The following is a 26785-nucleotide window of genomic DNA, read 5'->3' on the forward strand; positions in this document are numbered from 1 at the left end:
TTTGACAATCTGTCATTCAGTCCATCAGTTCAAATTTTGTGAATACAAAGGACAAGTTCCACTCTTACACAATTACCACACGACCGCTAGTCGCTGTAGTGGCACTAGAGGCAGACTTGCGGCTATTTTTGGATTAAAGTACCAAACAGAGAACCGTGGAAATTACACAAGTATGCCGTAGTTTTAAAAAAAATCAAACGAAAAACATTAAGGCAAAGACAAGGAAATGAAACATTTATTTTTGTTTAAGTACTTGGCTAAATCAAAAGATAAAATGAATGAAGTTTAAAATCAATACTTGCTCATCGCTCCATTGACGTCAATAACTCGTAAGGCGAGTAAACGACGCGACATGGAGAGGCATAAATCTCTGTGATAATTCCTATGTAATGATTGCCATGCATTAGTAATCGCAGTCAAAAGTTCTGCCCTATTCCGAATCACTTGTTGTGGCAAATTACGAACCAACAGTCCCTACATGTTTTTTTATAGGGTTCAAATCTGGACTGAGACTCGGCCAATCAAGAACGTTTATTATTCCTGAACCATTCTGCTACCCTATGTGCTGTATGCACTGAACAATTGTCTTGTTGAAATATGAAGTTAAAATTCGGAAAAATTCTTGAAACTGAAGGCATCATCACGGCCTTCAAGAATCCTAACATAAACATTAGCCCGGGGCTATCTGCTGAAATCCATGCCCATATGTTTGCCGAAAATCGACCGCTCCTTCCGTTGTATTTGCTTGTATTTACCGCTTCAACAGCCGTCATAAAAGGGCTATTGCGTAATCTATTGAGAAGCATATTATCTTCTTCTGCAGTAGATGTGCTAGGCCTCCCTGAGCCTTGGCGTCTTTCAATAGTTCCATTTTGTCTCCATTTCTGAAGAATGGGCGAATTGTACTTTTAGGTATTCGAAGGTCCATCGAAATCTAACCTTGGGACATTCCTCTTTGTGCAAGAGTTACTATTTTAATTTTATTAAAATTTGATACCAATGGCATTTTGCTTGACTTTCAAAAGCGACAAGTAAAAACATCAATCATAATGACAATAAGGAATGGACTACACCGATTTTTTTGAAATGACGGACGAAATTTTTAGGCCGCCAAAGTACTTTTTAAGACCTGTTCTCAACCACTTAACATAAATTAACGTAAGAACATAATTGTGAAAAGTTAAATTATATTGAAACCTATCTACCTGTTCTCAGTGAAAATTAACGTAATGTACTATTCCGGACACGGAATCTTAGCCAACATTTTGTAAACCAATTATTAGTGTCATTAATAAGTGACAATTATTAAAAATCACTTTGAAGTTTTTATTATGACATCAAAAAGCAAGGAAATGCCGTGTGATTTTAAATGAATGTGACTTTTTTTCATAGGTTGGTAATATTATTGTTGCTTATTCTGCTTTTTAATGTGATAGTTGACATAAACATAGGCGTCCTCGCCTATTTGACACAATTTATTAATACATAAAATGTCAAAATGACGTACTATTGGGCGCACGGAATTTCGGGCAGACTTCAAATTTGACTGATATAAGATGTGAAATAGGCTTTAGGTTCTAGACATATTAATAACCTCATTTTATTATCTACTATTGTCACATCATTTTGACAAATTGCATTCATTAATCTTGAAAAGTTGCAAGTGCTTTGATGTGATTTTCCGAAAACTAAACAGTCTTCGATTAAACTTTGGAAATCAATAACTAAAATGTAAAATAATTGTGACAGTTTATTTTGAAGTTCAGTCAAAATTAATTATAATGACATTTATGACAATAAAGCTTAGACTACAACGGGTTTTTTTAAATGACAAATAAATTGCTGCCCGAAATTCCATGCTCCCAATAGTACGTACGCCAATGCACAGAACACCCGCCAATGTGTTGATTAAGGTATCAAGTTTGCCAAAATAATTTATGAAAAATGTTCCCAACTTAAGAAAAAAAGTCACAATCATTTAAAATCACCCGGTAGCATTATCGAGTCAAAAGTTGGGTTATATTCATAAAGGCTAGTTCACACATACCTATTTGTCAGTTAAATGTCAGTTGTGGCCAAGATTCCGTGTCAAAATCGAAAATGGGGTTAGTTGAACATAATGCCAGCTTCACATTTTGATGTCAACTTAATGACAGGCCGGCCTAAATTTATTGTCCGCCATAGTACCTACTTAAAAAAAAAAAAAAACTAAAAGAAGCAAATAAGTTTCAAAGGTTTTTCGTCAATCACCTGGTAGAAGAGCTAGAGGGCATTGGTTTGGTTTACAAGTTGTTTTATTCTTTGCCTTCGTTCTCACCCCATGCATTTCTTCTTTGCTCTCTCTCTCTCTCGTTTTCTTTCGTTCATGTCTTCCTCTGTATATGGATAGTTTTGTGAGTTTATTTTCTCTTTCAAAGGTTTAGGTTTTGGGTTATGATTCCGAAAGCAAATGGTGTGACTTTGCAGAATATTATGATATTTTGGATAATTTTTCTCTCGGTACGATAAAGAACGATTTCGCGGTCTGAAAACTTGTCAGGCTCGTCTTCAAATTCACGGCCATTATCTTCGTTCTGATATCGCTGTCGTATCACTTTTATCTCCATATTCGACGGCATTTTACTCCGCCATTTTATTATCATTGACATCACCATCAGATTAATGTTGTTGCAAGTTCAGCGAGTTTTTCAGAAGCGAAAATTTTCTTGCTATAGTAGATATTGCCGTTATAACTTTTTATCTGCTCCGCCCACATAAATTGACCAATGAGAATCAACGCCAGATTCAATCTGTATAATTTTTCATCACATTTGGCACGTAAACAAGTTAAGGTTAGAATTTTGCTGTCAAGTCCACAATGGACCTTTACAAATAAGGATGCTCTTTGTCGCACAGTGACGTCACTGCGTCCTGTGAGACAACAAAGATGTTGACCGTTAGGTAAAATAACTTCGACGAGTCAAACCAATGGAAATAAGTGTAGCGGTCAAGTGTTCTCTCACACTGCGCAGATCTCCTGCGCATATTTTCCATCTCTTATAAATGTAAAGGTCCAATGTTTAAGGTTTAAAAAAAATAAAATGTCATTAAGACAATTCGAATGTCAGAATTTTTTTCTGTGTAAATCAGATCGTCTTAACAACCTATTTGATTGGTAGGTAACTAAGAAAATGTACTTAGGTACTCGTAATGGGCGGGGCAGATAAAATGTTACGTTGTCCTTAGTATAAAAAACTTATAAAAACAATATACTTACTATTGAAGTTGAATGCCTGTGAATCGACAACAAAAACAAAGCTTCTTAAAATAATAAAATAAAACAAACTGAACCCTCTACGAGGTTAGTTTTTAAAAACTACAGTTTGATATTATTACTTAGGTGAAGCATGAGGCTTCCGTTGATAAGTTATTTAAAAAAGAAACTCTGGACTCAAAGAACTTCGCTAATTGTTATTGTTATGCTATGATGCCTACAACCTAGAAGCATATGCAAATATTAGGGTGTCCAGAAAGTTCTGAGCGTTTTTGTGGTATTCTGTTTCACGATATAAAATACATGTAAAATCAATTGGTAATTTTTGTTATTTTTTTTAAATATGAAGTACACTTGTCCATAAACAATTTGACGTTTCTCAGTTAAATAATTTTCAATTGGTTACATTCTGGTTATTGATTGTTTACATGGAAAAAGAACGAAATCGTAATTTAATGTAATGAGTTTAAATGTGGACATTCAGCGGCAGCAGCCACAAGAAATATATGCAGAATTGAAGGTACGGGGACGGTAAAAGAACCTACTTGTCCGCGATGGTTTGCGAAATTTCTGAATGGAGAAGAAGGTCTTAAAGATAAGAATCGTTCGGGGCGAAAGAGTCCATCTTCTATTGTCGTGGAATTGAGCTTTTGGGACAAAGATGGTTGGAAGTCATTGACAATAACGGCGAATATTTAGTTTAATTGTTGTTTAATTTTTTAAGTAATGGATGTTTATTTATTTTTATCTATTTTTCTAAAAAACGCTCAGAACTTTCTGGACACCCTAATACATACCTATAATAAGCTTAAAAATACAGAAATACAGTAAAACAAGAATTAATCGCTATTTATTATACAGGGTGTCTCATCACTTCAGTAGTCTAAATATGGAAATAAATAAAAATCGGAACTCCCCCACAAAGATACATTGGTCTGAAGGTACACTCTTTGAAGTGGGTTTTCTTCAAAAATGGAACGGCAACATAGTTGGAATAGTATTTTGTCACTGTGGATATGAAGGCTGCTATGTATTGAACAAAATTAAAGTGCTTATATCTTTTTCAGAAAGAGCGAACTTTTTTTTCTAAGTATTTTTCGAGTTCCTCTGGGTCCTTCCCTACCATGCTCTGAATTCGTAATTCGCGAATTTTGAGACACCTTGTACAAGTGTCTTATAAGGCAAATAAGTCACGAAAGAAATGTTTAGTCACGAGAGCTTGCTGGAGTGGGCTAATTGTTCTGGAATGACTTATTTGCTGTTAAGGCACGAGTGTAATACATAGTTTTATCCAACACCTCGTTCTGTAACAGTTCTTGAAACATCATCAAAACCAAAAAAAAAATTATAGCGTTAAAAACTGGTAGGTAGGTCTAGCCTATGAACCGGTTGCCATGTGGTTGCTATGATAAATTGTTTGTTTGTTTACAATAATTTTATTATTTGAGAAAGATTTTGCAAAAAAACTGCTTCTGCACTATAATTATAAAAACAGTTTAATTATGGGTTCATAAGTCCACTAGTGTTTTACAGACCTCATAATATATTCACAATCGGCATTCATAATAAACAGGTGTTGGATAAATATAATACCTTATTGATAAAGGGATGCGCAGTTTACATTTGCTACCTATGTCATTTACTCCAAGTGTTTATTCTTTGTTTTTATTTTAATTAAGCCGATAACAATAAAAATACTTCAATTTTGATTCTACGAAATATAAAGAATAGAACATATTTGAAATGACTAGGATCAATTAATAACATCAAACTAAAAAAACAGTAATCTATCTTGGAATTTCTGATAAGCAGGCTAAGATTGTAATCACCTCGAATTCGCTATTGTTGTATAAATGCTTATTAGAACCATTTCACAATTTCATTGAACACTTATTTTGAAAGTCATGAGAGGTGTTTGCGGCATTTTGTGCTTCTTGAATTTTTACAATGGATGAAGAAGATTTACAGGTAAATTATTTTGTTCTAACAATAGTTATTTTTAGTCATTGCAATAAATTCCTATTTATGTGCAAGTACTTTTGCTAGTCCTTTATATAGTACAAAAGTAGCAGAACGAGAACAAGATTTTTGACAATCTGGATTTTCAGATATATGAGCTGAGACAGGGCACGAAAGATTTCGGAAAAGAATACGAACTGGTCATTATCATATTGTTCGCCCTTAAGCTGTCATTCGACAGTAGAATAAAGAATTTCAAAATCTCGACGAACAACAAGTTTTGGTGCGATTTTGACGATGCAGTTTTTGAAATAGTTTACAAAGATAACAAAACAATCACTCTTGCAGTACAACTTAAACACACCAAACAAAACATGACCATAGAAAATGTCACCAGTGTCAAGGGTGACTACAGTTTGGATAAATACTACAAGAGCTACAAGAAAATTAGAGAACAGTTTTCTAGTGCAAGAGAATTGGAGAGTGTTTATTTTGTGTTGTACACTACGGGGGGGTACAGCAAAACTGTCGAAGAGTTCCGTTGGCACAATCATCATTTGAAGAAAAGGGAGAGCGTCATACCTGAAGTTCCACCATTAGCAAACCGACGAAGTTTCCAGTTTAGCAACAATAACGACCCAAGCTCGAAAAGCGCATTTCTTTCTCGATTTTTTGTTTACACTAATCAGAACGACCACGATAAAAGTGTAACAGAAATTCGAAATTTAATCCAAACCGAATTCGAAAGTACTGAAGATATTTTTGGAGGGTTATTCGATTTTGTGGAGAAATGGAGAAGGGGGCAACTTGGACCACACTACAAACTGACAAGAAATGAGTTTATCACTGAAGTGTGCGGATTGTTGTTAACACCCTACATTGCACAACCTCCCATCAGTGAATTCGAAGATTTAAAATTTGTCAATATTTGGAACAGCATGTTGGAGAAAGTAAACATTACATTTATTCAAGATTTTCAAAATTCGGCCCCAAAAATTTGGTACACTGTCATCCAAAAAATTCAATTGAAAGAAAAGTGGAGTAAGGACAAATGGATGACGCCTTCTGTCAAATTAGATAAAACTGACGTCACAGTTCCTAAGCGTTATCTACTCAACAAAACAATAGGCGGCAAACTTTCATTACGAGATCTGTATCTTGCGTTCTGGAAAACTGGCCTAGTTCCGTTGATTTTATCAGTTGGCAATGTCAAGTGCAACATGTTATCGAAAATTTTTCAAGTTGTTTTGTCAACAGCAAAGAAGAAATATTTTGTGGTGTGCACGGAAGAGACCAACATCGATGCGTATTTTTCGGAATTTTCAACATTTAGAGATTTGACAGACGTTGTAGATTTTCATGATGACACTTTTGAAGCACTTTTGACTCTTCGTGTGAAGATTCAGGACAGATTTCAGATTTCGTTGAAAGAAATGATCGACATCGACGATCATTTTCTACAAAACATTACTCCAGATGTTTTCTTGGAAATGATGGAAAATCAGTTTGTCGGGACAGCTTCAACACATCACGTACCGAAACCCTACATCGAAAGAAAAATTTCAGAATTTCACGTCGAACTTAGCGCTTTGAAATATATCCGAAACGAAATCGTTTTCATTTTCTGCGATTTGAACATTCACTACGAGTTAGTAAAAGATCGCTTTCCATCGCGCGTCGTCGAGTTTAAAGGAGTAGAAAGTGACGCGTCTGGGTCCGAGCAGAATATTTTCTTGGCACATTACAGTTCTAGTATGAAGGTGGTGAGGTTATTTTTGAGCAGATTTCAAAATAGATATCACATTTTTCTCATCACTCAGAGAGTGTCAGGTTCTTGTAGTCTTAAGTGGATAGAGAGTACAGCTCCGGTGGATTTGTTGAAACAGTTTATCAATGAAAATGGCAAGGCGGTTGAAGAGAAAGATTTTTTCTCTTTTGTCAATAATCCCATCAATGTGATCAGTGCCGTTCCGGGGATGGGCAAATCTAGTTTGATAAACCACATGTGTCAAAGTAGTCCCCAAAATTTTTGGATGATCAAAATCGACTTAATCGAGCATTCAAAATATTTTGAGGAGCAGAATTCTGTAGATCCTCTGGAATACTTTTACAACTACACAAATACCAAGAGCAAATTAACAAAAATTTGCTTCGATCTCTTTGCAAAGGCTCAAAACGTCATATTTTTGTTCGACGGATTTGATGAAATTTCCCCAAAATTTACCGATAAAGTTTTGGACATCATTGATTACTTTAAGTCAAAAAATATGATTCAGTGTATCACGATTAGACCAATAGGGACCTCTCTTCTGGAAAAAAGATTCAACGTGCTTTGTTATTCAATCCGTTCTTTCAGTTTAGCAGAAAAACGAAACTTTATTATAACCTATAAAGTTAGTTTTCTGTCTGACAACTTGCAAACATTATTTCACGACATCATGTTCACTTTTTTGAAAACTTTTGATCATAAATTATTTGGCGTACCTTTGCAGATGTCCATGCTTTGTGAAACAATTAACAATAGTTTGTCAAAAAACGTGTCCAATTTCAAGAACATAAATGTTCTAGAACTGTACGAAAATTTCATTGATGCGAAAATGACCATTTTTGAAGAAAAATATTTGAACGATTGCAATCCCATCTGTTACGACGATTTTAAAGAAAAACTAAGAGAAAGTAATATATCTAACCATCAAATATGTTCTCTGATTACCGTTTTTGGTCAACAAGCCAAGCATTTTATCAAACAAAAAAACATCAATTTCTTGAAGAAAATCCGAGAGGGGCAAGAAAAATTAGGGATTATAACGCAAGTGGGTTTTGACAACACTCCAGTTTTCTTGCACCAGACATATGCCGAGTACTTTGCAGCAACGTGGTTAGCAGAGAACTGGAAGCACACTAAAAAGGTGAAAAAACTGTTCATTCATATATTTTCAAGTAAAACATTCTCAATGGTTCGATTATTTTTCGATAGAATTTTGACCAGACATGTAGATATTCTAGGAGCGGTGTTAGACCAGAATTGTAAAAAAATTGAAAGGTGTTCTGTTGAAGATCTCAGTTGTACTGACGAGTTGGGAAGAAACGCTCTTCACTTAGCTTGTTCTTGGAAACCGAAACTTGATACAAAATATGTTGACATCTTGTTGCAAAAAATTGACCCGAAGGCGAATTGTGACAAGTTGTTGAAGCTAACTCCAGTTGAATATGCTGACAGAACAAGAAATGTTGTAGTAATTGACAAAATTTTGCAATATTTTGACTTAGACTTATCAAAACTGAAAATTTGTTTAGATGTTAGATGGTTGTTACATAGATGTATCAAGTTAGAGTGTGTCACGTTGCTAACGAAATTTGCGCAGTATTTAAATTCTTTGGAAACGTGGGTTGTAACTCTAGAATATGATAATTTGTTGTTTGCTGCAGTAGAGAAGAATAATGTGGAGGTTGTTAAAATATTACTTGGGATAGACGGGTTTAGGAAGCACGTAAAAAATGAAGAGACACACGGACGTGCCGCCGTACAACTGGCAATCATGTTAGGACACGAAATTATTTTGAAAAATTTAATGGATTTTGACATTTCGGGACCGGGTAGCAATAAGCTAACTCCTTACGAGGTAGCTGTAGAAGAATCTCGGGAAGGTGTTAAACAAATATTAGAAGAAATAAATGACTGAATGTATGAGAGAATTATGTGATGATCTCTTGACTTGAAATCTATCGATCTTTTTTAAAATTATTTGTGCTTGTTGCTCATTTGGTAGAGCTGCTTGCATTTTCAATAATATTTCTTAAAAGGGTTTATTAGGCCTGCGTTTATCTATTCTGACTGTGAGATCTGTTTTTATTACTTTTTGATCCTTGTTAGAAAAGATCTTTAATTCTATGAACGGACATCTTTCGTTTATCAGTCTGTGGTAAACACGTGACGTCGTCGATGTGTCAAAGTTGTCCTGACAAAAGTTAGGTTATAGTGTTTTTAAAATTTATATTTTGAAAAATATCCCGTATTGAAATAGACATAAATCAAATATGAGTTCGTGTGAGGACCCGAATAGAAAACGAATACTAGAAATCGACGAGTCAGAGTCTGCCACCAAGAAACAAATTATAACCTCTTCAGAACCAGACGAAAATGCAGAAGCTGAAGACTCCGAGCCAGTTAAGTATTTTAACGGTGTGGAAATATCAAAACTGACCAAACGTCAGTTGAAAAAGTACAAGAAGTGTTTAAAATGGCAACAAGTCAAAAGAGAAAAGCGAGCAAAAGAGAGACAGCGTACTAAAGAAAAGCGGATTCAAGCGAAGTTAAATAACGTCGATTTGGGGCCGAGTCGGAAGCAGTTGAAGAGGATGAAAATGAAAGACAGTCCTTGTAAAATTGGAGTGTGCATTGATTTGAGTTTTGATGAGTTGATGATAGATAAGGTAAATTTTCTTGTGTGTTAATGAACAGTATATAATTTTGTTATTCTAGGATATGGCAAAGACAATTAAACAAATACTTAGGGTGTATACTGAAAATAGAAGGGCTGAAGCTCCGATGCAGTTATATTTGACAAGTTTCAAAGATAAGTGTAAAAGTGAAATGGCCAAGCATCATGGGTATGAAAACTGGGACATAAATTTTCATTCTGAAGATTATTTGGATATGTTTCCTAAAGAAAAATTGATATATTTAAGTAGTGAAAGTGATAAGGTTATCACTGAGTTGCAGCAAGATAAAGTTTATATTATTGGAGGTTTAGTTGACCATAATTTTCATAAGGTAAAGTAAGTGTGCAGGTTTAGTCACATCATGTATTTATTTGTGTATTATTGTAGGGTATTTGCTATAAAAAGGCATTAGAACAAGGAATAGATCATGGTCAGCTTCCTATAAGTGAATATTTTTGGTTAAATCATAGGAAAGTGTTAACTATAAATCAAGGTAATTACTAATGTTTGGATGAAATAGTCCCAATCGCAATGTCGCCTTTGATATCGGTTAGAGTGGGGCGCAGAATAGCTCATATACCGTGCGGTCAACAATAATTATTTAGATCAAAGAAGCCTTTGGAATTTGGAACGCGTGTCCGAATCTATACAATCAGCTGGTATGGATGCACGAAAGTATTTTTGGTTGCATATCTCTTTCAATTTAAATTCGGAAATTTTTACCGAAATTCGGCCAAACAGGCAACAGCAATGTATTTTTTTAATATGTCCATTCTCCATTATTGAGAACATCATTAGGATCCAGTGATGAATCTTTTATGTTTTGAAGTAAAAACCTTTTTTGCGTTAAAATTTGATTCATAGTGACAGTTGTTTGACGTTTATTGGCTGAGTTAGGAAAGATACGAAAAATCTGACGCTGTCAAAGTCATAGCCGCCCTTTATCTAAGTAATTGTTCATTGCACGGTAGATTTTTGGTTTTCTACTTATTTTGAAGCCTCTTTAATTTTACTGATTTTCTTTGGAATTGGTTTGATTTCTACTTTGATTTAGATTTAGAGTATACATTATGCACGTCTTCGTGTATTTCTTAAAAATATACTGGACGAGATACTTATATCAGACGAATCAACAATTAGAAAACGCTGTGACACGTACACATGACGAAACAATGACAATATTGACAATACAATAAAGACAAAACTTTCTGACAATTGTAAATGGGTAAGTGCGGACGAGACGACAGATATAAAAGGAAGATGCGTTGTAAATGTTATTGTTGGCATTTTAAATCTACAAATTCCTTATGAACTCTTCCTAAATTCTACCGAATGCAGGAATTCTGTGAATACCGAAGAGATATGTGAAAGAATTAAGCAAGGTATTGCCAAGTGTCAAATTCAGGGGGTGAAAAATTATTGATGTTTATTTCTGACGCTGCAGCGATCATGCTTAAAACTATCAAAATTTAAAAAAAATATTTTCCCAGCACATTACACCGACCTATAGGTCGACCAAAACAGCTTGGCACATAGTTGATGGATGCTTAGTGGACTGAAATTTCTTCCAATAGCGGAGCACACTTGTTTGTCGTGTTTGTTGTGTCGACGGGAAAATTAAATGAACACCCGATGCTTATTTGACATCAAAATTTATCTAAAAAGAAATAAATAAAAACCTGAAGATTTCGTATACAGGGTGATTCACGAATAGTGTCTGATTTATTTGCAAAAATATAATTATTTTGACACATTTGATTGACACTATTGTTTCATTTTTCTGAAATCGGATTACTAAGATCACGTTTGAATTTCTAATTTCTAATTCTGTTAACAGTGTATAGTAATTTTTGTAGGTAACCAATTATTCTCCGGAGTTACACAGGTTACATAGTAAGCTTTTTCCCAATTTCATATTGTCATATTCCGTGGAGGGGGAATAGGGAGAATCTACGGGGAGAATGCACTACAAAAATTAAAAATATTTCCTAACCTAATTTTATTTCGTTAAAATGCGTTTCTTGTGTCATTTTCTACGCTGGAAAAATGTTGCCAACAATTGAATTTCCATAGGTTGCTCTAAATATAAATTTATTTGAAGGCCCGTTATAAGGGAGAATGAAAAATGTTGAATGAACTGTAGACGAAATAAATCCAATGATGTGTCCTTTGAGAATGAAGTTTTTTTATTAAATTGGTTTCGATCTAAGTTGAACGTACAACGATGTTCTAGGTTCCTAGTTCAAAGACAAATTGTGAATCTTCTCGACAAAGTTTCTTGAAATAGTTCCAGTGCGATTTTTTCCTGCTTGTATCGACAACTGATTTTATGTTTATAACAATCCTGTTGCCAGTTTGGTATTGAAATTTGAATTGATGAAATCAGAACTTGATGTTAACGTGAGGAAGTGTTTTCTGTTTTGCATAGGATGTTAATGCTGTTTATTATTTGGTCAATCAAATCTGCAAAGGGATCTTAAGCCACGTAAAAACATCGCTTGAAAAATAATCAAGTTTTTTCTAGGATCTTTGTGTACTTGTTCTTCTATGTATTTAGAATTTTTCTTGGATGGTAATTCTAGAAATTTGTGAAGCAAAAGATTGAAAACTGTCTAAGATAACAATGATAAGCAGCAGTAATAAGTAGAAAAATAAAAATGCAATAATTAAATTCGTCGATAGAATCGTTAAATTTATTCGATTTTCTGTATTTTGTTTTTTATTCAAATCATTGTACGTTTGTAATACGGAATAAACCCGACTGTTTCGAGTTTATTGTAAATAGACAATAAAATTTCCAATTCGCGAACAACGCGCATTTGACGATTGGCCATCGTGTTAACACGAATTAGCCTCAACGTCATTAAAATTGGTAACTTTGTAACATCCGGGTTTATTGCCAATATCGCCAATTAGAGATTTGCATCGTGACTGGTACAATCTGGTTCTTTTCCTATTGCTTGTAAAAATACCATAAAATGTTTATGCCTACAAGGAAATTATTACATTGAAAGCCAATAAAAAATTTATCTTTATCATCCTATAAAACGCTAGCTATACGTGGTTTGAGATTATGTTTAATAAAAACAAACATTATCCCGTTTTTTATTTCGAAATCAATCGATGGTATTTGATGCAGATATATCCTTGATTGACAATAATGTCAAAGTAGATTTTTCGTAACACACTGTAATTATTACTATTATTAATAAATATTCCGTCCTATTTGTGTGGATAATGATTGCAGGATTTACTTCAATACAGGTTGTGCCCAAAACAATTTTTCGAAATACGTATAAAACTGTTAAAACTACTATTTTTAAAACATCGTCTTTTATCTTATTTGGTAGAAATATAATTTAAACAGAAAAATATTCGATGTTTTTTTTGTCTTTTTTAGTTTTTGAAATTTTGTTGAGAGTCAGTGAAGGCAAGACGTTTAAGGAAGCTTTCGAAGTAATTTTACCAAAACGGATAGAGAAAGTGTCAGCATCCAAGAGTTCAGAGGACGAAGAGGAGATGAATTCACAATCCGTTGACGATAATACAAGTGACAATGGCAGTGTAAAATGTGATCCCAGTGATTTGTAATGCTGAATTTGTTGCAAATCAAAAAGAAAAATAAATTATTATTTTATACATGTGTTGATTTTATTATTATCCACTTTTCATATTCCATCTGTATCCTCTGTCTTCCCTATACAAGAAAATCGAAACAATTTTAAATCACACTGACAATGGAGCAAGAGAAAAATTGTTGTGGTTTTTGAAAATATTTTTTAGGCACCTTTAATGAAAAGAGTAATTTTACGTACTCATAAGCGGACGAAAAGTAACTCTTTTTCGGACGCTGACCGTGGCGTAAGTTAGCAACGACACCGACAAAACCGATAATTGTCCTGTCACCATAAATTATTTAAATAAGTAATTGTATTGCAGATAGTAAATTTCTAGTTTTGTTGGCAAGTTGATAACAAATAGATACTATAAAAAAATTAATATGTATTAATAGATATACATCTATTTGAAAAAGGTGGATACAAAAAGTGCCTTTTGTCCTCGTCTTTTTTCAAGCCTCGTCTGCGCCTCAGCCAGAAAACTTTGATTCGGGCGAAAAAGATGCACTTTTTGGCCTTGATACACAAATAAATAATTGAATGATAAGTTAACTAGTAGGTACAATCGCGGCCATCCAAAAGTGAACGATAGCTTGCGAAAATTTTCGTATTTTTCGTTAGATTAAATCAGGCTGTATTCATTGGCGTTCGTGCAGCAGGCGTTACTATTTTAATAATAAAAAGTTGTAATAAATATTTTTTAATAAAAATGAGGTTGAGAAGTAGTTAATACATTATTAACGTGAAAGTAAACTTTAGTAAAGAAACCTTTCCAAAACCTATTCGTATTGACTTTGCAAGCCTGTTTTTTTGCCAACGCCTCTTTATATTGAAGATGCAAGTCTTATTGCAATGTAATTCTCACACCACAGAAGCCAACGACCAATTTTCTTCTAGCTTTGCAATAGCCCTAGTTGTCTGAATCGGAGTGAGATGTGGCATTTACAAAAAAATAGTTTAAATAATTTTTTTAACGCTAGTGTCAAACTTTGACATTTTAGGACGCCTATGATTTAAAGTAAAAATCAAACTATTAAAAAAAACCGTTCACTTTTGGATGGCCGCGATAGTACGGTTAGGGACGCGGAATTTCGGGCATCGACATACTCGTCGGAGTGTTTATACATTATGGATTACAAACAATATTAAAATCAAGTGAAGTATTTTCGATTAAGTATTGACATTAGGATGGAGCGCAGTTTCTCCGGTGGCCCCCCATCCAAACACGGACCACACGCGATATGGCTTAACTTTGCTGATAGAATTATGGTAGTGCTTTCATACTAGTTGGGTTGTCGTATTATTATAATAACAAAATGTCACTATTGTTAATACAATGTCGTCGCTGTATGAATTTATTCCATTAATACTCTTGGGTGTGGATCTTGAACTGATTATAATTGAAATTGCTTTGTTTTAGTAGAAATTGTGTGTCAACATGCAACCGACGAATAAGGGTAGTTTTTGGTGAAATTAAACAAAGGGTTGTAACGAGCTGTATGAAAATAAAAGGATTTAGTCTTTAAACCTTTTGTATACTTTACTTTATGGTAATGTTCTTAAAACAATAGTTCTTAGAAGAATCATTTATATTTAATAAAAATCAACGAAGAAGTTGTCAGAAAAAAAAAGAGGTAATCATAGGTCTATTGGGGTACAGGGTGTTTTTTAAATGCTAGTACAAAAAAAGACTGGTAATAGGTGAGGATGAGTAGAACTCATATACAAAAAAATTCTCCAATAAAAGTCTTCGTTTTCGCGATAAAAATACATTAAAAATTGGTTAAAATTGTCAGTAGGTACGCTACTGAATTAAAGGTAATTAAAAACGTAATTGGGGTAATAATTTTGTTGTATTTTTGTTCATAGCATTGTTGGGTTGCTATTGTTTAACTTATTGTTTACTATTGTTGTGTCTGTGGCGTAGAATGTGCATGGACAGGGTCAGTTTATCCCTACCTTTTTAGATTAAAAAAATGGTTTTGTGCACTCTTTGGAACTTCTAGATGACCCAGGTTTTTTTTGTACTATGGCGGCCAAAAAATTTTGGCCGTCACTTTCTTGACATTCAAGTAAAATGTAAATAAACATTTAGGAATTGTAACCCCACTTTCGATTCTTGTCATTTTGACAATCAATTTGAACTGTTTGAAGCTCAGATATTCCAAAAATCCGACATGAATGAACAAAATTAGAGCAATCGTACATAGATAACCTGAGGTAAACGTTCTGTGTAGTAGAAATGACAAAATAATTTTGAGTTTTGAAATTTACCACCCAAAAAATAACGTTCGATTACAATTTTTTTTTTTTTAATTGACAGACAATGACGGCCAAAATTTTTTGGCCGGCATAGTACTAGCATTTAAAAAATACTCTGTATAAATATTTTAAAATTTGTGCATGGAAGAAATTCTTAGCTATAAAAGATTTTGTGTCGATACTATTTTATTTAGGAATGAAAATATTTCAAGAACAACTAAATATTATACAGGGTATTTCACGAGTGATAATTAGCCCGACGGAATTGAAAAAGCAATCCACAATACATATGCGAAGTAAACCTGGATATTGTCCGCATCTATTTCCTGGTTTACTTTGCAAATGTATTGTGGGTTGCATTAAACAACAATTTTTTTTAATAAGTTCGACATAATTTATGTGGAGATCCATTTTTATATGAAATAGAACAAATCCAAGGTTTCGTTTATTATATTAATTTAAATTTTCACTGTTCTGTGAGCGTGATATGAAACACTTGGGTTTAATTTTTGTTAAACAAAATATGGTTTTATTATTTATCAAAAAAAAAGATTGTATTGTTTAGGTAATTAATGTTGATGCACGCTTGGTATAGAAAGCACAGCCACAATACAATAGTAGACAATGTAAGAAAATTAAGAGAAGTTTGTAAATTAATGTAAGAAATCCGAGTTTATAACAAGTTTTGAGAGGAAACATGTTCAAGTTACCGTAAAAATCGTACCTAATCCTTAACATGAATTTTATCTTTGTGTGTACGAAATAAAGCTAAACTTGACTTAAACAATGAATGTAAACTGATACCTGTTATATTATCGGTAAATGTAAATATCAAAGCAGTTTCACAAAGTTTTTCCCAACTTTAAAGTTTAGTAGGGGAAAGTTGTGATGCAGTAATCTGAGTGGAGTTAAAGAATTTTTTTGGTATAGGCGAAATATGGCAAATAGATATAAGTTTCTATGTAATCTGTAAAGTAATGAAAAATATTTCTATAAAATACTTAGCTACCAAGTGACTAAAGACTACCTACTCATGTGTCAAAAATAAATTCGGTTAGGTTGGAGGCTATGTGGTTTCTGGTGACAAACAAAAGATATCCCAAAAATGTAAGACAGCAAATTAATTGTAACAGTTGCAAATGACTAATTTCTTGCTAAGTGATAGATGATTTTTCGTTTCACAATCAATTTTGGTTACTCGCGGCATATTTATTTGGATTTAATCTCTCAATTCAAAGTAACCAACCTTAGGCATTCAAAATAACTTTTGAAAATTCTAGTTACACACAACATGAGAAACGTTATTTCCCTAAAAGTTCGAATTCTAGGGAGTAATTTATTTTTGACACGAGAGTAAATAAATATATGGTAGGGCATAGTGTCTCTAAAAGAACATACATCAAGAGTCCTGTGGAATTCGAATATATTTGATTTTTGCCCCTCTGTAGCATAGGTAGCGTTTTTAAATTCCTCAACTTTTTGCGGTGAATTTCAACATCGGTGGACTGTCAATCATAAGTTTTTTTTGTGTTGAACATTTATGTTGTGCAAAAATGTGATGAATAGGGAAACGGATTTGGTGGAAAACTGATGACTGTGCTGACTGGTGCTAATGTCATGACACCTGAAGTGTAAACATAACCTAAACATTTTTTCATTTTCGGCGACTATTATTATTATACAGGGTGCGTCTGCTTAAACTTTATATTTGAATATCTTCGTTATTTTAAATGACTGCTCAACGATATTTAGTCTTAATAAAGGCTGCATTGCCCTCTTTACATAGGCACTACAAAAATTAACAAGGATCTGGACAGAAGAGGAATATTCAAGAAAAAAATTAATGAAAAAAATTTATTTTCAGCATTTCCTAACATTATAACTTTTAACATGCATATCAAATGTTTCTGTGTAGATTTTCTGCCTAATAATTATCCTAGTGCTTATTATTGACCAATAAATTAATGTTAAATAAAGACAATTTTCAGACTTCATTCACTAGTGTGTATTTACGTAAAAAAAGTACTTCACGGCTTACTGATTTACAAAAAAAAAAACATAATTAATTTATTATTTGACAACGTCAAAGTAAAAAAGTTCGTGAAATCTTTGAAATAATCTTTTATACAAGATGTTGTTCTCATAGCAAGAGGAAATTAATATTATTTTTACGTATGGAGAGTGTCACTGGTGCTATCGAGCCGCAGCAAGAATTCTTCAGGCCCGTCAACAAAATGATAAATTTTCCGAAATGAATATCAGATGAATTGTAAAGCTGTTTGAAGATACTGGCAGTATTAAAGAATTTCCACGAGTAAGGGATGCACTCCCCAAAAATATTAACTTTCAAAATGCCGTTGTTGATTAGGTAACTGAAAATCCACACACAAGCACAAGAGTAGTAGCGGCTACACTGAATGTCTCACAAAGCACGATTATTAGAACTTTAAAGTTTTTGAAATTTCATCCATATGAAATGATCCTGCAACAAGAACTTCACGGAGTTTTTATTCCAAAATTGAAAGGTGTGTGGAAGTTAATGGTCGAAATAAATTTTGAGCATCTTATTTAGTTATAATTATTTTGAGAACATTTTTAAAATTTTCTTTGCTGCTAATTGTGTTACATTGTTGAATTTTGTCGGGGCGTAGAGCCACCCCCCTCCTTTCAGAACGAGAACCACCCCTGCGTGGGTGAATGACAGAGATTTGAGACGACAGGACCGAGATGGACTCAGGGTAGAACAGTCACAGTCAGAAGTCACTAAGTCATTTATCCAACATCTCGAGTACGGTCGTACGGTCCAAACAATTGTACATAAATGTAAATAAACGTTTTACACAAAACGATACGGTGTGTCAGTTCACGCGCGCCTACAGTCAAACCAGTGAAGCCTCCATTAGGCTGAGCAAACCCAGGAGCCCCATTTGGTTCCGAACAATTCCTGGAGCTCCCATTAGGCCCCAAACAAATTTATTGCAGATATTTTAATTGTTATTATTTAGTATGTGCTTAAATTATTTATTCACCTTCACCCCCTTTTTAAGCTTCACGCACCCACCTCCATAATAGCCACTTTTATAAATAAAAACAAAAAAATTAGGAGGGTACCGGGATTCATTGTTTAAAAAATAAAATTAATAACATTTAAATTCGTTTTATTGAAAACTTACTTTAAAATAGTTTAGTAAATTTTTCCAGAGAAGACCTATTTGAATTTTTATTGTATTTTACCGAATAGTTCAGTAATAAAAGAATAATAAAATAAGATAACAATGCCCCGTCAAATTGACGTATCTAAATTATTTGCTGAAAAATGAGTAATCTGTGAAACAAATTCGTAACAACTTTTTACGCATAAACTCTGTTTTGAACATAGCTGGAAAATTAGTTCTTTTTAACACTAATTTATTGCGTAGTCATCAGTAAAAGTGTAATAAAAACACTACAGGGAGATGCAGAGGCCACAGCTGAATATGTTAAACTCCGTAATCTGAGAAAAAGCTAAAAAAAAATTTTTTTACTGCGGTTATTTTTCAAATAACTCTGTATCCTTGCAGGTTTCGTTAACTTTTGTTAAGCACATGTCAAGAGGTCATTGAGATATATAATATTGCTAAATATTGTTTACCTTAATTGATAATTAAAAAAGATATTCGGATATAAAGTTTTAGTAGACGCACCCTGTATGAATAAATGTGCGACATTAGTCTTCTTGGGACCATAATATTGGTAAAACGGATTACAATGCCTTTGGAAGATTCATCAGATGATGATTTATTAACTTCCTCTGATGAAGAAATTATTTTAAACAGAAGAAAGACTCATGAAAAAATTAAAGGATACGTGAATAATGTTGCACCTTTCCAGTTTTTCCCTCGCTTTGCTTTGACATTGACAGTTTGACTTCGACAAACTATTTTGACATTTCCCCCACTATTCGTCCACCAAACAACCAACTCCCATTGTAGATGGGAAAGGTGAATTTTGGTTGAGCCCAACATGAAATTTTTGGTGAATAAAGAAACGTGTTTTCTTAAGCTCAACATAAATCTAACAGTAATATAACAACGTTTTGGTAGAAAACTGATTCCACCGATTGATCCATCGATGAATTTAAAAACGCTCTCATATTGTGGTACCATATACAGGGTGGTCCCGATATAACCTGCCAGAAGAAATCCAGTAATAGGTGACGATGAGTAGAACTCATACACAAAAAATGTTTCTAATAAAAGTCTTTCCGTTTTCGAGATAAAAATAATTGAAAATTTGGTCAAAATTTGCTGTACGCTAATGAGTTAATCGGTTTTAAAAAGATAATTCTGGTTACTTGGCTGCAATTGCTTTATCAACGGTACCTGTAACACCTATGACATTTGTCAAGTTTAATTTTAAATTTGCGAATCCTTCAAAAAGTTATGAAATTCACAAAACAAGAACACGCCGATTTGCAGTTACTCTATGGCGAAACACGTGGTAATTAAAAACCGGCAAGGCGACCATACGGCGAGCGTTTTCCTGAAGGAGTCCTTCCGTCCCGTTGTACTTTTGTGGAGCTACATCTACATTTATGTGAGGTTGGTTCTAACTGATTCCAATACGATGGCGTCCCCGATCCTCCATTTAACCCCTCTGGATTTTAATTTTTGGGGCCACACGAAAGATTTGGTATACGAAGTTGAAATAAATACAAAAGGCCAACTCCAGAAACGCGTAACAGATGCCGCGAACCAGATTCGTAGAAACCCAGAAATGCTGAATTCTGTTTATGAAAATTGGTACCGGCGTATTAAAATGTGCTTAAATGCCAATGGAAGGCACACAGAACATTATTATAATAGTATATTATATCTGTGGCGGTTGTGAAAAAGTAGGTAAGTCAAATAATTTCAAAAATGAGTTAACGATGTTTACACCTTAATAATAAATCATGGAGTTAAATAATTCAGATTTTCACAGTTTAAAATTTACTTATATTGAAAGCAAGTACAGGTAGAAAGAAGTTTCTATTTCATTACAGGATTTTAGGAATGATGTGGAGCTTTGAATCGTTGCCCTGAAAAATTAACATTTTCGACTTACCTACTTTTTCACGACCGCCACAGATTACACGGCACACAGAACATTTACTATAAAATATTTTTTCTAGTCTAGGTCTAGTTTACCTTTCATTAGTTAGTAGATATTCTCAGTTAGAGTTGAAAGTACGAATATGTAAAGTTTAAATAAATTTATTCAATACATTATTTTGGCTATTTAACCACAATTAAGACGATACTCTTATTACACAGTTCTTCCACAATTTTGCACACACTACCTCTACATTTATTTACACATTGAGGAACACCACTTTATTTATTACTCATTCATCTCAGTCTACAAAATCAGTTTTTGTACCTAAATAAGCTGGTGAATTAATGCACACAGTGTACAGCGTTTTCAATAAATGTCATTAATTTGATTTAGTTTGTCAGATTTGAGATTTGTCATAAACGATTCAGGTGCCTATGTTGCTTGGATACGTCATCCTTACAAACACCAAGAATTAATTCCTGAGTAGGTACATATTTTTGTGGTCAGCAGCGTCGAATGGGTGTGGATAGGGGTTAATTTATCCCCATTATTTTGGACCTAATGAAAAGGGGTTTTTTGGACTTGTTAGATCCTTCTAATTACCCATAATTTTTTTGGCAGGTTATGCCGGGACCATCCTGTAGAAAAACAAAGGTTATGTAAAGTCCATTCAAAAATCAAAAAACCACCAACGTCGCATTTTCCTCGATAATTGCTATCGGCAACGCTGTCTAGTGTAACATTTGGTGAGAAATTTATCGGGGGTTCGTGTGAATTCTGTTCTGGGCATGTTTAAGTAAAAATAATAAGAATTAATAAATAAATGAAACGTGCTGAGCGATAATAAAACAATTGAATGAAATTCAAAGCATTTTATTTTGAATCAAACAAATGTCATAATTTATAGTTACCAACATAGTATGAAAAAATAACTACCTAGGGTTTTTAAAATTTACCAATCTAAAGCAACAGGTGGTGGTTTTTTGATTTTTGAATGGGGACTTTAAGTCGATTAATGACAGGTTTTTAATAAAGACTGTTGTAAGATGAAAAGTAATTAGAATATAGAAAAATTGAAGAAAATCACAAGCAAAACAACAAAGACCTCGAACTCACAACTGACGCTAAGAATTGATAATTTGAGATTTGACTGTTGACATCTGATTTGACAGTTCCAACGGCTCGACATAGTTTGACACAATAAAATTATAGAACCGCACAATTCTACAGGATTCTTGTTCTTGATATACCTACCTACGTTCTTTTATAGACACTTTGTACACGAAAATAGAGAATAGAAAAGAGGATGAATTTAAATTGACGTTTTTTGATATTGGTGATATTTGGTTAAGTAGATTTGATAGACGTTTATATTTTTTTGTAGCTTGTAGCTTTTAAATGTATGCAAAATTGCATAAAATAGCTTAAATGTGACAAATTCAACAGTCTTTTAAGTGCCATTGTAACTCAATCAATCGATGAAATGTTTTCGAGAAAACCAAAGATAATTAAAAAAAAAAAAAAATTGTTTAAGGAAATGTGAAGAAATTTCACCGAATGTTCTCGAAATCATGTCCAAATGGCATAATACGCTTCCTTCGCATTTTTGCCCCTTCCGATCGCTTTCCTCAGTCACTTTCGCTTATTGGCGTCAGAAAAAATATATTTTTCTTGTGTCGAGAATATTAGTTTCGCTGTCACGCAGACATTTTCACACATTCTCTTACGGAAATGGATGCTTTTCAAGAATTTGGAAATGAATAACTTGCACAACACATCGTCGCACCCATTTTCGCGTCGTATTCTCCGGACTAAAAATAGCACCGCGCTAAGCGGATGATGATAGGTAGAATTTAATCTTTACCTTTCACTCGGTAATTCTGTATATAAAACTGACCGAAATTTAATTAAATAGAATATGAGGTAGTTATCCGTTTAAAACTAGACTCCCTTGGTCGGATCCTGCAATTTCCGGATAATATTTTCTAAGCTCGTAGCCGTATTTATAGTTGAGTGGCAGTTAATTGCCTTTGTAATCATTGGTTAAATGAAATTATTCCAGCGAGGGAAAATAAACAAACACGGGGTGGGTAACAGGGAAGAGAATGAGTTGTTTTTACTTGTCACGTAACGGTTGTGGAAATGATCTGTTCAATGTTCATTACCAATGGAACGTTACTTTGATTCCAACTCTTGGCAATTTGCATTTCCAATCATGCCGTGATTTACGGCCCAATCGTTCGCCTGATGCTGAACCACTTTCGGATGGACTGCGTCGGATGTATCTTTCTGGAAATTGACTTCGTTCTATTAATTTTTAAAAGCGGTCCCGGATTTTTCGTCAAAATTCAAATTTACTCTCTTTCCAGTTCGCATCCGTTTTCTGAAAAAATGAGAGACCGAAATTGTTTAAATAATAGCAGTCGTATAATACTTACTATTATTATTTTAATAATTTAATTTAATTTTTAAAAAATTAAGAAATTACTTTAGAGTAATTTGAGATAGCAACACCTCAATACAGTTGGTCCACGAGTGATAATGAGCCCGACGGAATTAAAAATGCAACCCACAATACATTTTCAAAAAAAGCCGGATATTTTAATTTCAGTACCTGTCTGGAAGTGTCCTTCGCGAATCCAGTGAGTGTTACTCTGGGCATAATAGTGACAATTATGTTTGTTTACAACCCCATTGTTCCCGAAAGAATCGACAAAAATTCAGTCTTTTAGGGTAATCTGTTTCTTTAAGTCCTTGAGCCAAAGTAATATGATATGGACGAAGCTTATTTTCATCGGCAATTCTGTAAACAGAAGACTGACTAATGCCTACCCTTCTTGCCACTTCGCGTTGTCCCAGATGTGGTTCCTCCTCAAAAATTTCAAGGACTGCTGTTTCGTGTTCCTCATCCGTGACTACCCTTTGCTTTGATAACTTAACAGGAGGCCAATTAGCTCTCAACTGTACGGGCAGCAAGAGATGCATTCTACAAACATTCTCCATATGTCAGTCTTCTAATCTCATCATTCGAATAAGTGTACCTACAGTTTATACAGTTTGTAATAAATTTGTAGCGTTTGTCAAAAAAATGATAGTGATAGTGATTGATAGGTATCGTGGATCCAAATTGTATTTTTTTAAGTTTCGCAAAGTAAGTTGCATCGAGAATAGTGATTAATGAGCCTGACGGAACTGAAAACGCAACCCACAATACAGTTGGAAGGTAAAGCTGCAAACACTCGTTCTTCTTGCTCTTCTTCCTCGTCTTTCCCGTCTTCCTCGTTGTCGTCACTATCACACCAACCACCAACCAGCTTTTCTGTACTAATTTTGCAAAGAAAATGTCGGATGGTCTGTCTACAATGTGCCACTATAGGCCACAGATAAAGAAGGCTTGCCCGACATCGATTGACGCGCCGCCAAACGGCGGAGCGCGTCGTTTTTCGGTGTTCGAAACAGTTTCATATTTGACCACGTGTAAAATCGGCTTTTTTAAAGTAAGAAATTAAAATGATTTAGAAAAAAAAAGGAGTGATCAATCGGTAAGATACACTGCTCAAAAAAATTAGGGGAACACTTTTTCCAAAATCTGTAACTTTTAAATAATAGTTCTAGGCAAATCAAATTTGGTATGCTTTAAAGGCATATATTTAACTTAAAAAAAATTCAAAAACAATTTTACAACTCTTAGTTACTTCTAAGTTACACTTAAAAATGTAAATTAATAACGCAAAACAAAATGGAAAAAATGTCATGTACGCTTTGAATTTACGTATGAGAGCCTGCTAAAGATGACAAATGAATTCAGTTGTCAATTTTCGTTGATTAGAAGTAAAATGAGGCATCTTAGTGAAGTGCAAGTTGCTCGTGCTGTCGCCCTTATTCAGCACGGCCACTCTATTCGACATGTTAGCAGGGACCTTCGAGTTTCCCCTTCTGTTATTCAGCGTTTATGGAATCGGTTTCAGGAGACTGGCCAATATGTTAGAAGAGCTGGACAAGGTCGAAATCGAAAAACTACTCAAAATCAAGACCCATTTCTTGTCCTTTCCTCTCTACGTAAGCGTACTGCCACAGCACGAGACCTCCTAAACGACCTAAGATGAGCACATGGAATAGAAATTTCTGATCAAACTGTTAGAAACAGATTAAAAGAAGCGAATTTGAAACCAAGAAGACCTGTCCGCGCACCACGCCTTACGCAGCATCACAAAGCAGCGCGAATGAGGTTTGCTCTGGATCACAGAGATTGGCAACTTCGTCACTGGACGCCTGTACTGTTTACAGATGAGTCCAGATTTCGTTTAACTCGTTGCGACGGTCGAGTACGTGTATATAGACGTCCTGGTGAACGCTACACAGCCGCTACTATACAGGAAGTGGATAGATTTGGTGGTGGATCTGTGATGGTTTGGGCTGGAATCAGTATAGACAACAGAACTGATCTTGTTGTGGTTCCTGTTAGACTAAATGCCATGAATTACATCGAAAATATCTTGCAGGACCATGTGGTGCCTGCTGCATATGGCGTCGGTCAAAATTTCATCATAATGCAGGACAATGCAAAGCCACATACCGCCGGCATCACCAGAAACTTTTTACAAGAACGTGGAATTCAGGTCATAGTATGGCCTGACCTGAATCCTATTGAACACGTGTGGGATCAGCTTGATCGACGTGTTCGCAAGCGCCGTAATCCACCACTAACCATACAGGAACTGACACAAGTCCTGATTAAGGAATGGGAAAGCATACCTCAAGAATCTCTTCACAGACTAGTGTGAAGCATGCCACGCAGGTGTGAGGAAGTGATTCGTACTCGTGGGGGGCATACACAGTATTAAAGCTCACCAATGCACAGAAAACCCGACTATCATCGATACTATGACAATCGTTTCCATTTTGTTTTGCGTTATTAATTTACATTTTTAAGTGTAACTTAGAAGTAACTAATGCCCGTTTGCACCACATATCAGTTTAATAAATATTAACTAAGGTAGTATTAAATTTAATAAGTACCTAAATAATTATATTATTGCACCATCACAAAATAAACGAGTATTAACTAATATTTTAGTAAATGATTTTTTAATTCGAAAAGGTGCCTGGTGACATTTTTCTTGCGTCATATATTCACAATTTGGGTGGTATATTTCAAATTTCGACAATGGAAGCATGAAAACGTGGGGTAAATTTTTCCCTTTTTGAAAAAGGCACTCTTTTAAACATGGTGCATACATATAAAAATATTGTTTCCAACAATGAAATCGATGCAGTATCGGTTTAAAAATGTTTGAAGAGAATTACAGAAGAATTTAATTTTGAATCCCCTAATGGTATTGGTAATTGTTACCTTTAACTACTTCTGGAATTTTCGCGTTTTTTCTGGCTAGACACCCTCAGGGCGTCCTCCTAGATCGTTTCCCACCATTCAAACCTTGTGCAAATGCCTTTTTTTTCTCTTGTTGTGTTTCAAGGTCGCGCCAATGTCTTAATATAACTAAAGGGTAAGGAAAATTCATTTGCACAAGGTTTAAATGGTGGGAAACGATCTAGAAGGACGCCTTGAGGCTGTCTAGCCAGAAAAAACGCGAAAATTCCAGAAGTAGTTAAAGTGAACAATGACCATGGTATTTTACGGACTCCAGAAACTCTTCGAAGACTTTTCCTTAACGTAGTCCAAACTAAATACAAGAAAAATTGCGGCTGTCGAAAGACGAGAACATTATAAAACAGGAGGAGGAACTAAATAAATTTAAACATGTTTGTTTCGTTAATCGAAATCTTCTATGGAATGTAAATTCATCCATATCGTGAAAATGAGCAGATCTACCACAGCACAAACGAGGAAATCCGATGTCGATAATTTCTAATATATCGAAATCATCTTCAAATATATCAACGTCATCAAATAATAAATTCATTGTGGATAAATTAGATTTACGTAATTTATTATACTGTCATATACGTCAACTTATATTTTAATACTAATTTAAATAACCAAATTTGGCTATTTAAATTTAATAATAATTAAATTGTTTTTAAGGTGCGGTGCAACGTAAAATGAAATTTTAAACAATGTTAAAAATTAATAACCTTTTAAGTAATATCAGGCAGAATGGATTCCTCATTTAGAAAATGATATACCAGATAGTAATAATCGACATCATATTCA

General features: G+C 34.2%; 2 protein-coding genes across 2 annotated transcripts; both read left to right on the forward strand.

The window, feature by feature from the left end:
• Positions 1-5078: 5078 nt before the first annotated feature.
• LOC138125462 (uncharacterized) lies at positions 5079-8897 on the forward strand. Its single transcript, XM_069040783.1, has 2 exons — positions 5079-5221; positions 5362-8897. Exons 1-2 carry the CDS (start codon positions 5201-5203, stop codon positions 8893-8895), a joined length of 3555 nt encoding a protein of 1184 aa, XP_068896884.1. The 5' UTR covers positions 5079-5200; the 3' UTR covers positions 8896-8897.
• Positions 8898-8997: 100 nt separating this feature from the next.
• LOC138125470 (tRNA methyltransferase 10 homolog A) lies at positions 8998-13294 on the forward strand. The gene is made up of 4 exons (XM_069040803.1): positions 8998-9646; positions 9696-9986; positions 10043-10148; positions 13056-13294. Exons 1-4 carry the CDS (start codon positions 9251-9253, stop codon positions 13244-13246), a joined length of 984 nt encoding a protein of 327 aa, XP_068896904.1. The 5' UTR covers positions 8998-9250; the 3' UTR covers positions 13247-13294.
• The last annotated feature ends 13491 nt before the right edge of the window (positions 13295-26785 follow it).

The sequence above is a fragment of the Tenebrio molitor genome, chromosome 3, assembly GCF_963966145.1.
Source record: "Tenebrio molitor chromosome 3, icTenMoli1.1, whole genome shotgun sequence".
NCBI lineage: Eukaryota > Metazoa > Arthropoda > Insecta > Coleoptera > Tenebrionidae > Tenebrio > Tenebrio molitor.

Bases quoted from the DNA above. Each gene is read 5' to 3' on its own strand.
- LOC138125470 (XM_069040803.1), top strand. From the start codon at position 9,251: ATGAGTTCGTGTGAGGACCCGAATAGAAAACGAATACTAGAAATCGAC. The intron at 9,647-9,695 runs GTAAATTTTCTT...TTGTTATTCTAG, and splicing joins ATGAGTTGATGATAGATAAG to GATATGGCAAAGACAATTAA. The intron at 9,987-10,042 runs GTAAAGTAAGTG...GTATTATTGTAG, and splicing joins TTGACCATAATTTTCATAAG to GGTATTTGCTATAAAAAGGC.
- LOC138125462 (XM_069040783.1), top strand. From the start codon at position 5,201: ATGGATGAAGAAGATTTACAG. The intron at 5,222-5,361 runs GTAAATTATTTT...CTGGATTTTCAG, and splicing joins TGGATGAAGAAGATTTACAG to ATATATGAGCTGAGACAGGG.